Raw genomic sequence first — 13,073 nt, forward strand, 5'->3', positions numbered from 1 at the left:
GAGCAGGGCCCTCAGGGGGTTTGGGAACTCCCCCCCTGTCACTCCCAGAGTAGGGCCGTTAGGGGAATTAGGGCCCCCCCCCCTTTCACACACACAGCAGGGCGGATCAGGGGGTTGGGGCCCCCCCCTCTTTCACCCACAGAACAGGGCCCATCAGGGGGTTGGGGCCCCCCCACTTTCACCCTCAGGGCAGGGCCGATGGGGAGGTTATGGCTCTACCCCCTCACACCAAAAGCAGGGGCCTTGGGGGGGGGGGGGTTGGGGCCCCACCCCCTGTCACACACAGAGCAGGGCTGATCAGGGGGGTTGGGACGCCACACCCTGTCACACACAGAGCCGCAGGGCGATCAGGGGGGTTTGGGCGCTGCACCCTGTCATGCTGATCTGGTGCCAGGAGGCCTCGCAGCTCCGCTGATCCTGGTGCTGGGAGGCATATTACCCTTTTACCATATAGGATAGAGGCCTGGTGCACGGGTGGGGGCTGGCTGGTTTGCCCTGAAGGGTGTCCTGGATCAGGCTGGGGGTCCCCACTGGGGTGCCTGGCCAGCCTGGATGAGGGGATGATGGCTGTTTGCAGCTGGTCACACACCCTTCAGGGTGGGGGTCCCCACTGGGGTGCCTGGCCAGTCTGGGTGAGGGGCTGAGGGCTGCTTTAAGGCTGGCGATTGACAGAAGCTCCCAACCGCTCCTTTTTTTCTTTTTTTTTTTTCTTCTGGGCCAGCTTTAGCTCTGGCTCTAGCTCTGAGGCTTCCGCTGCTGGTTTGTTTGCCGTTCTATAATCGAAACAATGTATAACTTCAGCTCTGAGATCCCAGCCGGCTATATTTGTTAGAATGTTTCAAACTGCCAGCTCAGAGGCCGGCAGCGCAGGCGGGGAACGTTGGAGTCTGCAGTCACTGGAGCAAGCAAGCCTCATGTTCGCTTCAGTGCATGGCTGCCGGCCGCCATCTTGGCTGACAGTTAATTTGCATAAGGATATACTGATTAGCCAATGGGAAGGGTAGCGGTCGTACGCCAATTACCATTTTTCTCTTTTATTAGTGTAGACTAGAGACACAGTGCACGAATTCGTGCACCAGTGGGGCCCCTCAGCCTGGCCTATGGGATTGGGCCGAAACCGGCTCTCCAACACCCCCGAGGGGTCCAGGATTGCAAGTGGGCACAGGCCAGGCCAAGGGATCCCATTGGTGCACGATCAGGGCCCGGGAGGGATGAGGGAGGTTGGCCAGCCGGGGAGGGACTGTGGGAGGGCTCCAGGGTGTGTCTGGACCATCTTGCTCAGTCCCAATCATCGGCCAGACTCGAGCAGCTAGCTAACCTACTGGTCAGAGTATCTGCCCCCTGGTGGTCAGTGCACGTCATAGTGAGCAGTTGAGCAGCCTCAGCATATCATTAGCATATTATGCTTTGATTGGTTGAATGGACAACCGGACAACCAGACACTTAGCATATTAGGCTTTTATTATATAGGATTGTCACAAAAGGCACCTTTTTTGATGTATCAGTACACATCACAAAAGTATTCCTTAGTTACATTTTAAAGATACTTGTTAACTTACCTGAAATATGGAAGTGTGGAACAGCATTGATAAGTGTGGAACAAGGAAGACCATTTGGAATGATTTTTAAAAATTCTAAATGTACAAGGCACATTTCTAAACAATATAAAGAAAGCAGTGAAAACAGCCAGAGACAGTTTGTGCTTGCTCTTTTGAGATCTTACTATTGAATTCTAAACCTCTCTCATTTTCATGTGAAGTGATCAGAAATATGTATTGCTGCCCTAGCCTGTCTGGCTCAGTGGATAGAACGTTGGACTGTGGACTGAAGGGTCCCAGGTTGGATTTCTGTCAAGGGCATATTTCCCATGTTGCAGGCTCGATCCCCAGTGTGGGGTGTGCAGGAGGCAGCTGATCAATGATTCTCATCATTGATGTTCCTATTATATCTCTCTTCCTGTCCCTCCCTCTCTGAAATCAATAAAAATATATTTTAAAAAAAGAAATATGTATTGCTGAGAAGGCAAAAGGGTATTAGAATAAGTTTTCCAAACTATTCATATTCAACATTTTCCCTAAAAGACCAGATACTTCATTCTTTAACTTAGAGTACAGAACACTAATTCACTTTGTAAATTCTGAGTTAGGAAAATGACTGGTTGAAAGCTTAAGAGCAAATGTTAGGTTTATTTTTAACTTACGTTACCTTCAACAAATCACTTTAATTTTCTAGCTTATTACTTTTTATCTCTCTTTTTTTAGTGGAGTAATATACAGAATACTTAAAAAAAAATTCAATTGGTAATTTGAAGAATTTAGCCCAACTGGTGTGGGTCAGTTGGTTGAGCATAGTCCCATGTGCCAGGAATGTCACCAGTTCGATTCCCAGTCAGGGCACATGCCCAGGTTGGGGGCTCGATCCTCAGTATGGGGTGTGCAGGAGACAGCTGATAGATGTTTCTCTCATCGATGTTTCTATCTCTCCCTCTTCCTTTCTCTGAAATCAATAAAAACATTAAAAAAAAGATAATTTGAAGAATTTAATATGATTTTAAAGACTTAAGAATTTTTAATAATTAAAGGTATGGATGTTTTATACATGTTTTTCTCTTAGAAAATGTTTTTTTAATGTAAAATAAACAATTTGAGCCCTACTTTCTATTTGAATTGGAGATAAATTTTCTACTTTTTGTTAAAATTTATTTACTGCTGTCACTTTTGGATTAGCAGCATATATTCACTGATCTCATGGGGGAAAGTTCTTCCTAAAATTCTCAGAACTGGTAGTTTTAATTCAAAATTTGCATTTGTAAAAATTTGAATATTTACCTGAGGAGGAAAAAATCAGTGTTTTTAGCAGTTCAGTTTTGGGTATTTATTTTATAAACATTTTAAAATTTGTTTAAACAATATAGTTAGTGATCAGAGATCCTAGATGCTGGTTATTTAATAATGGTTTATTTCATTCTGAAATATTTGAAAATTTTAGTATATCTACTGGCTGAAACTTTGTATACAAAAAAAAATTAGCTGGGATAATTTGGTTATTTTTGAAAAAAGAAGTCCAAGTTTCTAGGTGGTTCTGAGTGGACATGTCCTACTTTTATATCTAATATCTAATGAATACTATTATGGGAAATTATAGAGAGTGTATTTGGAGGAATAAGTTTAAGGATAAATCTTACCTTTTTTTCCCCATAAATATAATCTCTATTCAGTTTCGAATAACATGGTAATTGTATACTTACCAGCCCAAACTTTGAGCAGCCTCCAAGGAGTAGACCGTAAACTTCTCTCCTCTGAAGGGGTTAACTTTAACAAGGGCCCTAAGAGACCATACCATGCTTTTGTCCTAGAAGGAATTGTCCTTAGAGGGTCTTGCATTCCTTTAATGTGTAGAAAGTTCTGTTTTTTTTAGCCAGAGTAAGAGAAAGGAAGTGGATTTTTCTCTTCTTTCTTCTCCACTTTCAAATGGAATATTTGTGCTCATAAATTGCACAACATTGAATGGATTTTCTTCTTTCACTAGTAGATCATACGCAAGTATTAGTAAAGCAAAATGCTAACAAGATGTCCATTGAGCATGCTTAGAGATATGCAGAAACAGCTGGTTAAAGCAATGAAAAATAAATTACATGTATTTTTCTAGGCGGAATATGAGTAGTAAAAACACTGCTTTTAGCAATAGTATACATAGGAATATTTTAATGCTTTGGGGTGGGTTTCTCAACATAGTAAGAATAAACATTTCTGTGTAGATATCAGGACTTAATACTTAAAGGAAATTAGGGAGATGATGAAGTTTAAATTTCAGGAGTATAAATTGACAATGCTCATCGTGATTTTAGATTGTTTCCTACAAACTTAGTATTTTATAACCTTGATTTTTTCCCCATAATTCTTTTGCTGATTCTGTTTATCATTTTAGAACTACTCATGAATTCTTGTTCGGTGCTCTTGCTGAACTGGTTGATAATGCAAGGTACGTAGTCTTCTGCAGGCATGTAGTATGTGCTTGAAAACATTTGGGCCATTGTGACCTTTGCTCTCTGAAGACATGGGAGGAAGGCAATTCTGTAACAGCCATGACTCACTCCTAAGAGGCTTGCTACCCAAAAGAGTATTTTTAATTGCACATTAGTTGATAACTCCACTTTATTTGATTAACTTTAATCCATTCATTCCTTGGTGTTCTAGCATAAAAATAATGAACTTCTAACCTCCAAAGCTACCTTCCCATGTGTGTTAGAGCAAGATAATTGTAGTGAAACACAGGGAATTAAGATTGAAATTTAGGAATCAAATTAATGAGACAGACAAGCTTTGATTTAATTGGTGCTATCAGGAGAGTACACTATCTAATGTCTTTAAAATTATTCCAGAGTTTTGTGTCTTCCCAAAGTGTTTATTTTATTGTCAGATGACTCCAGTGGATCAAAGCATCTTTCAATTGTGAGCAGCTGTGCTTGGAAGAAATTATTCTTTAGCACTGTGTTATATGGACTTCTTAGTGCTGAAAGCCTATCAATGTTACTGTATAAGACTGAAAAGTTTTAAGTTGGTTCAAAGATAAGCAAATAAAAATGCAAAACAGCATTCTGTTTCTATTATGAATATATTGTTTCAGTCTTGTTTCTGAATGCAAACATAAAATTCAGACATTGTTTATTGACTAGGTGTTGATGACTAACAAAGGAAGAAGAGGATAAGAGTTAATAGTAGAAGTACTAGTACTTTTAAACAGATCCCCAGTTAATGAGCTTGCTGATAATCTTCTATGTCTACCTATGTCTATACTATAAACCTATACTATTATTACTTTCATTATTTTCCACCGGACTATTCATAGAAGTGTGCCAGCTAACAAGTTATTTTACAAAAAAAACAACAACACACACCAAACTCCTATTTTGTTTCAATCCTGATTGACTCATAATTTTTGTTCTTTTTAAAAATATTGTAATCGCTTCTTGGCCTTTGGCTAAGAAAAAGTGTAATATTTGTTCTTATCAGTTTAAAAATATTGTAGTTTAATGGAACTATGCTTGAATTTACCACTTGTTAGCTTAGTGAGACCATGGTGTGTTGTGGCTAACTTTTTTTATATATCATGGTGAACTGGAGATTCTTGGGAGTATGTGTTCTTGCTTATACATTTTGCCAATTTTTCTCACATTTGAAAATGTTTTTATGTATTTGGGAATAGGTACATGTGGAGTTATATGGTTTTGAGTTGAATTTTTGCATTTAAAATCAATGAGACTGCATGATTTCCTTGCTTGCAGTTGCCAAATTGGGGTAGATTACTTCCATACCTTTATGGAAGCCTTCATTGATGACTGAACTTGCATATCAGCTGGTGGATAGAATATAGTGGGTACCTCAACTTCCTTTACTGGTTAGGGAGGATAAGGTTATGGGCTTGTGAATCAGTCTGCTGCCTGTAGTATGTATACCATAGGACTTGATTTTTTTCATAGGCCTTAGAGCAGCTTATTTTCTTTTTTTCTCAATGTCTTGGTGAGAAGGGGAAATGCACAAGTTATTGGCACATTTTTATTTTTAGTTTTAGAGATTTTAGAGAGGGAGGGAGAAGGAAAGAGAGAAACATTGATGTGAGAGAGAAACATCGATTGGTTGCCTCCCACATGCACCTCAACTTGGGATCGAACCTGAAACCTGGGCATGTGCCATGACCAGGAATTTAACCGGTGACCTTTTTGGTGCACAGGACCATGCTCAACCAATAGCCACACCAGACAGGGCTGGAACGTTGTTGTTGTTGTTAATCGTCACCTGAGGACATTTTCCCATTGATTTTTTTTAAGTTTTATTTTATTGTTTAAAGTATTACATATAGTATTACATATGTCTCCTTTTCCCCCTATTGACCTCCCCTCAGCCAACCTCCCTCCCCCGTTGATTTTTAGAGAGAGTTAGGAGGGAGCGGGAGAAACACAGAGAGAGAGAAACATCAATGTGAGAGAGGCACACATCAATTGGTTGCCTCCTGCATGCTGGGGCTGGGGATCAAGACTGAAACTGAGGTACATGCCCTTGACAGGAATCGAACCTGTGACCCTTCAGTGTTCGGGCTGACACCCTGTGGACTGAGCCAAACCGGCTAGGGCTGGAACATTTTTTATGATTGTAATTGATAGAGAGAAACACGGATTTGTGTCAGTTCTTAGTATCTAAAGGGGAATGTTTTTACTTCTAGATGTTTTCACTATGAAATTTGTATTTAAAAATATATATCCAGGCTCTGTCATGTGATTATTTAAAATAATTTGGAGCTGCTCTAGGTGTTTTACAGTCAGAAAAGGAAAATAGTGTTATCAGGTATAAAAAGTATAGCTTTAATGTATGTAGAATGACTGTATGAATTCCTGAAAATAGGTTCAAAATAGTACCCATTTCATAATACTGTGCATAGGTGGCATTTCAGATTCTCACTTGGATCTTGATTTTTTTTCCTTTTAATTTTGCAGAGATGCTGATGCCACCAGAATGGATATTTATGCAGGTGAGACACACATCAGTCTTTTCTTCTAATGCCCAGTTCCTTTTAAATCACTTATTGCTATGCCTAAGAAGAAATGAGTGTGAAATAACTGATTTCTGGAGCCCGAGGATATGGCACAATTACTCTAGGTCTTAGGTAGAAACAGGGCACCCTGGTTAGGCATGTAATAGAAACCAAGAATTAGTTTACACCAAGAAACTAACACAGGGTGACCAGATCTAGATCTATTCAAAAAGCCACCAGGAGGTTTATAGGGCCGATGGAACAGGGTAGTGGGGAGTGTAATAACAACCACTAGTGGTTTTATTGGTTGGAGTTAGCAGGTGACCAGGTTTATAGCATCTGCAGCCAGAGAGACATCTTGTTGGAGGCCAGTTTCTCCTTCCACCATGGCGAAGACCAGTCCCAGCTTTTATGTCAGTTGCATAAAACAGCTGGGTAACTGGGTTGGCACTGAGGTTTGCAGAGATGTTTTCAAGCAAAGGTGTCAGGTAGGAAGGAAGGCTGTTTTGCTTGGAATTTAAAGATACTGAAGCATGTACTGCTTTGCTTATTTAATTGGCTCTGTTGTTTGGCGGTAAGAGCCCCCCCCCTTTTTTTTCCTAGAGGGAGTGCAACAGTGGAAGAATTTTTAGTCATTATCATTGGCCCTTTTTTTTTTTTAAATAGTTTGCTTTCTGCCTGTTTAATGTTTGTGCTAGCACTTCTTTTGGATCATTTGAATGCTAACAATCTGAAAGCAGAATAGAGGAAGACAGCTTTTAAATCCAAATTTGGATAGCATGATCTGTTTTTCTGAAGTCTTCTGAAAAGTTTGAGGTAATATTTTGAATAAAATTGACTAGCTTCTCAGAATGGATCTCCGATGGATCACCTGGGAGCATGCTAGAAATGCAGATTTTCAGGTACCACTTCAGACCCACACAATTAGACACTCTAGGGTGGAGCCCAGAATCTTTATTTTCACAAGTTCTTCAGTGATTTGTATGCACACTACATTTTGCTCTAGCTGATACTTTTCTTAGTCTCCTGCTTACCTGATCGGCTACAGAGAGTAGAGTCCATTGGACTGTAAGCTTCATGGAGACAGTGATCACATCTGCATTGTTCACTGCAATTATCTTCATCACAGAGTCAGGCACAAAGGAAGTGCTCAGTAAATATTCATCGAATAAACCAACGATTGGGATAAGCATTGTAGCTAGGTAAAGATGCCACACTGCCTGCTTACAGGGTTGAAGAGGTTACTGCTGTGTTGGCTAGCCTCTCTTGGCCCTGAAGTAGTGTTGCACATGACCATGGTTCTGGACACTATTAGCTGCTTACACAGTGTCGGTCACTGTGTGGCCAGGAGGATCCTCCACATGTGGGTTTCTTACCCTCATAAAACAAATGAAAAATCTTTGAAATGAAGTCCCTGAGCCAGAAAGGGATCTCAGACCCACTGTTAAGGGTTGATTGTGTGTTAAAACAGCCTGCAAGTCCTGTTATAAGAAACACAAGGGCCTAAAAGTAACTTCCTAGGTAGCATTCAAGAAATGCCACCAGTGATCTTTGGGGACTTTTGGAATGCACTTGGCTCCAGCCAGGTTCTAGGTCCCAAAGCAGTCTTCATGTACAGCTCATGGCTGAAGTGCACAGCAATGGCCCATGGCCACTTTTAGCACATTGTTACCATGGTCTGTACCTGGCCTGTTTGCGTCTTCATGACACTTTGCTCCTTCTAGAATAAACTTGGAAGCCTTTTTGCACGTTACTTGCACTTGCTCCTGCTTGCTAGGTCTCATTTGGATTCTCTAGAGACCTTGATGAGAGGCTTTGCCACGAGGAGAAATTTTCTTATCTACCAATAGTACTTCCAGGAAGGTCCTTGAACTTTCAAGAAGCACTTGTTATTAATGTTTCAGCAGAGTTTAGCTTCCTGAACACTGAGTGATACTTGAAAATCTGTGGTTTATAGTACTTCTGAAATAGCATTTTAAATTGCACTAACTAGTCCATTTAATGGAAGGCGGTCATGACTCACTTGAATCTTTAGCCTGAGGGGAGGACACGCATTTTAAACAGATTCCTCAGCTTAGATAATTTTATGAAGTTGGTGAACTGCAGCTTAGGGGAGAAAAAGATGTATTCACTTAGGAACTAAGCTCAGAGCAGCGCTGGGCTTGTTCCTGTGGTGCCTTACATAGACCTTCCTTTTAGTAGAAGTTCTCTCCTGATTCCAGTGCCTGAGCTGGTCCTCCTTTGCCCACCTCGTCCTCACTGGGTCAGAAGGCAAACTCTTGGAAACTCTAGGGTGGGCCCTTTCCCTATTTGGGGATTCCTTCTCCAGTGTTGACTAGTATCACATGACCCAGACTCGGAGTAACCACTTGCCACTGCAGAAGACAGCTCCCGAAAGAAGAGCGTCTTCCACTCACTGGAATGGCGGTCATAGCCTGTTGCATTCCCTTCCTGTTAGCCGAGAGGCTCTCCCATGGCTGCTCTGTCACTTACCCTCAAAGGACTCTTCCTCCTTGCAGTCAGGCCTATCCAGCTGGGAACCAGGCACTTTCGCGGCACCTGTACTATTTCGCTCTTGGTTGAGGAGTCATTTCAAAGACCCACAGCAAACAGAGGATGCGATGGTGAATACAGATAGCCCAGAAACTGGAGTTAGCCTGGGGATAGTCGCATAGAGACGTAGGAATTCATCTTTGAGATAGCAGCTGCCACCACTATACCCACAGCATGACTGGCTTGATCACTTTGAACTTAACCTACAAAGGATGTGCCATGTTGGGTTTGAGCAGTGTTGATAAGGTTTAGCATGCAGTAGTGGGAGTGCTTCAGTGTCTTGAGGTTCACAGCAGAAGGTAGCGTGGAAATAACCCAGATGGAGACAAGCAGAGGGATGATTGAGGTATGTGTGAAATACATGTGTAGTCAGTGGCCCTGGGTTTGGTTGGATACTGGGCCAGGTATTCTGTGTCCTCCATATCGAGTCTCTCAAGCTTTGTATGAACTAGAAGGAATTGGAGAAGCTTTGGGATTTCCACTCCCAAGGGCCCTAACTTATACTAGCTAGGTCTGTTATAAGGAGAAGCTAGGTTTGACCTGACCTTTTTGAACTAACCTTCACACTGATCCCCCTTCTTACCCTACCCATGCTGCCGCTCTCTGGAGGGTAATCACCCAGTAATGACGGCCTCTTCTTTTATAGAAAGGCGAGAGGATCTTCGAGGGGGATTTATGCTTTGCTTTTTGGATGATGGAGCAGGAATGGATCCAAGTAAGTAACCATTTTTATAAATACCGGCTGTGTTAACTTGTTTTTTTGTGGCCTCATTTTTGTGACTCAAAGATCCAGCAAGAGAGAGAGGAGTGTGTTGCAACATCTCAGGCATAATTCCACATGTGGATTTGCTGGGTCTTGTCCCAGCATGGGAGATAGCATCAGAATGGCAGCCTGAAGTCAGTCAGATTACCTGTCTCTTGACATTATATTTATCAGCTTGCACAACATCCCAGAGCTGAAACTACAGGACACACACACACACCTTATTACCATGTTTGGGTAACAAAACAGGGTCATAGTGATGGCTAAACTGAAACTGACAGGCCAGTTAGGTGTTGTGTCCAATTGCCTCATGGTTGTGAATGTCCTTGGACAGAGGTTTTCAGTAGACACACGGCCCTACTTGGGGTTAGCAAGGCTCAGACCTTTGGTTTTTGAGGAGCCTGGAAAAGAAATGCAGACTTTTCACTTATGCTTGCCATTTTAGACGATGCTGCCAGTGTGATCCAGTTTGGGAAGTCAGCCAAACGAACGCCTGAGTCCACCCAGATTGGGCAGTATGGGAATGGGTTAAAATCGTAAGTATCCTGGAAGCCTGTCACAGGACTCAAAACAAAATCAAGCAATGCTCTCCTGCTTCTGTCTCATGAGCGCTATCTTGTCTCCATCACTGTAACTCTGTAACAAGGAAAGTCAGAAAGGAGTGGATTGGGGACTTACTGTTGTTCAGCCTTGTGTACTTTACAGAACAAAAGTATGGATGCCCAAAACCAGTTGCGGGAGAAGCTGTAGGTTTCTCTTGGCACTGTGCCCTGTACTGTACCTCTCTTCCTGTTGAAAATGTCTTACCCTGTAGTTGAGGTGTGGCGTGATAGTTTTGTGGGATTGGGATATATCTGAGACAGGGAGGAAGTTGCTTCATGGTGCAGCAGTGTTCCCTGAGCACCTGCCATATGTCATGCTTTGTGCTAGGCATTGGGGACCCAGGGTGAGTCAGAGAGACCCAAATCTCCATCCTAAAGGGCATGGTCTCCACTTGCATGCCCCGCTAGGCCCTGTGGCAGGGACCTACCTAATGTCTTCAGATCCCTTGGGACTTCTTTCTCAGACCTTGGTTCCCACTTGTTTGGTGTTTGGAATGTGTTCTGGCTTTGAGTGAAGCCCCAAGAGAAAGGTTTCTATTTCTGAAATGCTCACTCCCAGCTGTACGTATCCTTGGATTGAATAAGACGCAGTGGAATTGGAGTTTGTACAAATGGAATTCTGTGTCATGTTTTCAGTCCTGCTGTGGAGACGTGTTTTCTTTGAGAGAGAGTGGTGGTTTGGCCAGTCAACAGCATTAGTTGTCCCTCACATGCAGTGTGCTTTGGGTGTGTGGGCAAGAACGAAAGTGCTTCCAAAGACATGGTACCTGGACTTTTGATTTGTCTCTTAGGACAGGAACCAGATGGTATCCACAGGCACTTACCATGTGCCAGGCACTGTGCTAAAAGCTTAACTGATCTTGTTCAATCCTCCCTGTGGTCCTGTGAGGTGTCGGTTCTGTTATGCTCATTTTCAGATGCGGAAATTGAGGTTTATAGGGGTGAAATGATTTGCCCAAAAATATAAAGGTGCCCAAGTGTAGAGCAAAGATATAAACCAGAATTTCTGACTGCAAATTGTGTCTTTCACTTAAGTCAGACAAACTAAAATAAAATCCAAATCTTACCTCACTTAATTAGTTATTTGAGCCTCAGCTTCCTCCTTTATAAATTGGGATTATATCATACATACCAGTGTGATGGTAATGAAACCCTGACTTGCCCCCTGGATTGTAGGCCCGGTTTCTCCTACCTGTTTTATCAGTTCCCTGGCCTCAGATAAACATTTCATCTCTGAATATCTATTTCCTAACCTAGGATATAGGATTCTAATCTCTGACATTCTCCCTTATGGAGCAAGTTTTAGGAGCAAATGAAATATGACTCTAAAAGTGCTTAGAAGATCGGAAAGGAGAGAGTACAGAAGTTGAGGGTGATGTCGTTAGCATATTTTTAGTAGAACAATTGTAAAGGACCCATTGAGATGGAGCCATCTAGTGTTCAGAGTGGATTCATTTTGATACCAATTCAGAAGTTGAAAAGGTTTTCGGAGGAAGTGATTTGTGGTGAGAATAGGGCTGAGAAGCAGGGAGCCGAGAGAAGTGGCATCTTGGGATTGTTGCTATCAGGTTCAAAGACTGCGGAAGAACGTGGCACAAATTGGGAGTTTTTGCCAATTTAGGGCAAGAGTAAGTTCTGGCAGAAGGCAAGGTACCGTGCCTCATTTTGCCACCCAGAAGCTTTAGGGAAGGAGGACTGTGAAATTGCCGGGAAGGAGCATTGCCAGAACTTCGGGAACTGGAAGAGGAGAAACAGAACTTGGCAGCCCCCAGGGTGTCTCTGGATAGTGTCCTGGGAGTTGTCCGGAGCATTTAGGATAATGGGACATGGCATTCATTTGTGTGTTTGGCATACCAGTCTGGTTTGTATTTGTACATAGATGAGAGTAATAAGGCTCCTTATTGCCATCGCCTCCCTCGGGCATGACGAGGACTAATGAGATAATAGCCATCAAGTCCCAGAAGCTGCTCAGAAGAAAGGAACTAAATAGCCCCATTGTTGAGTGGGGAGTCCTCCCATGGGTGCTCACGCTTCTGCCGGACAACTGTTCCGTGCCTCCCGGGAAGGCCTGTCCTGGCCTGTTCCTCAGCTGGTTTCACATGGCCGGACAGGAAGGAAGCAGTCAATTCCTGGAGGCACATTGCCCAGGAACTAGTTGCATCCAGAAGCAGGGACCTGCCTGTGTCATAATGAGCTGGAGGGGGTCAAACGGTTCTGAGACAGAAGATGGCTGTACTTACAGGACCCGAGTCAATTATAGGCCCCCTCGACAACTGTGATCAAGAATTATATTTTATATGGTTAACCTTGGGATCGTACTGTTTTTTGTTTTTTTTGTTTTTTTTTTTGTTTTTGAAGACTTGTGAGCGTAGGTAGTGGGCTGTTCCCTTGATGGTGCTGCCATTTGATGAGTGGATGCTAGGGGAGTTTGTGTCAGTGAAGGAAGGACAGGATGGGAATTGGTTGTGGTTAGCATGGACGCTGATGTGTTAAAGGTATCAGTTACTGGACTGAAATCTGGAGGGGATAGCAGCCCTTGTGTGGCTGGGATGAACCTGGCGCATGGGCAGCAGGGTTACATTGTGGCAACGCCTGGGGGTGAGACTAACTAGAACTGATGTTAGCAG

At 42.8% G+C, this 13,073-nt stretch overlaps 1 protein-coding gene and 1 pseudogene across 5 annotated transcripts in view; both read left to right on the forward strand.

The window, feature by feature from the left end:
- MORC2 (MORC family CW-type zinc finger 2) overlaps window positions 1-13,073 on the forward strand; it is a 38,876-nt gene that overhangs the window by 7,067 nt on the left and 18,736 nt on the right. For all 5 annotated transcript variants that reach the window (XM_014447135.2, XM_014447137.2, XM_014447136.2 and 2 more), the window contains 4 exons: window positions 3,928-3,981; window positions 6,491-6,525; window positions 9,728-9,796; window positions 10,290-10,380. In XM_014447135.2, coding sequence (XP_014302621.1) covers window positions 3,928-3,981; window positions 6,491-6,525; window positions 9,728-9,796; window positions 10,290-10,380 — 249 coding nt within the window. The remainder of the gene's footprint in view (window positions 1-3,927; window positions 3,982-6,490; window positions 6,526-9,727; window positions 9,797-10,289; window positions 10,381-13,073) is intronic.
- LOC111823687 lies at window positions 4,962-5,059 on the forward strand (annotated as a pseudogene).

Source organism: Myotis lucifugus, unplaced genomic scaffold, assembly GCF_000147115.1.
Source record: "Myotis lucifugus unplaced genomic scaffold, Myoluc2.0 scaffold_617, whole genome shotgun sequence".
Lineage (NCBI taxonomy): Eukaryota > Metazoa > Chordata > Mammalia > Chiroptera > Vespertilionidae > Myotis > Myotis lucifugus.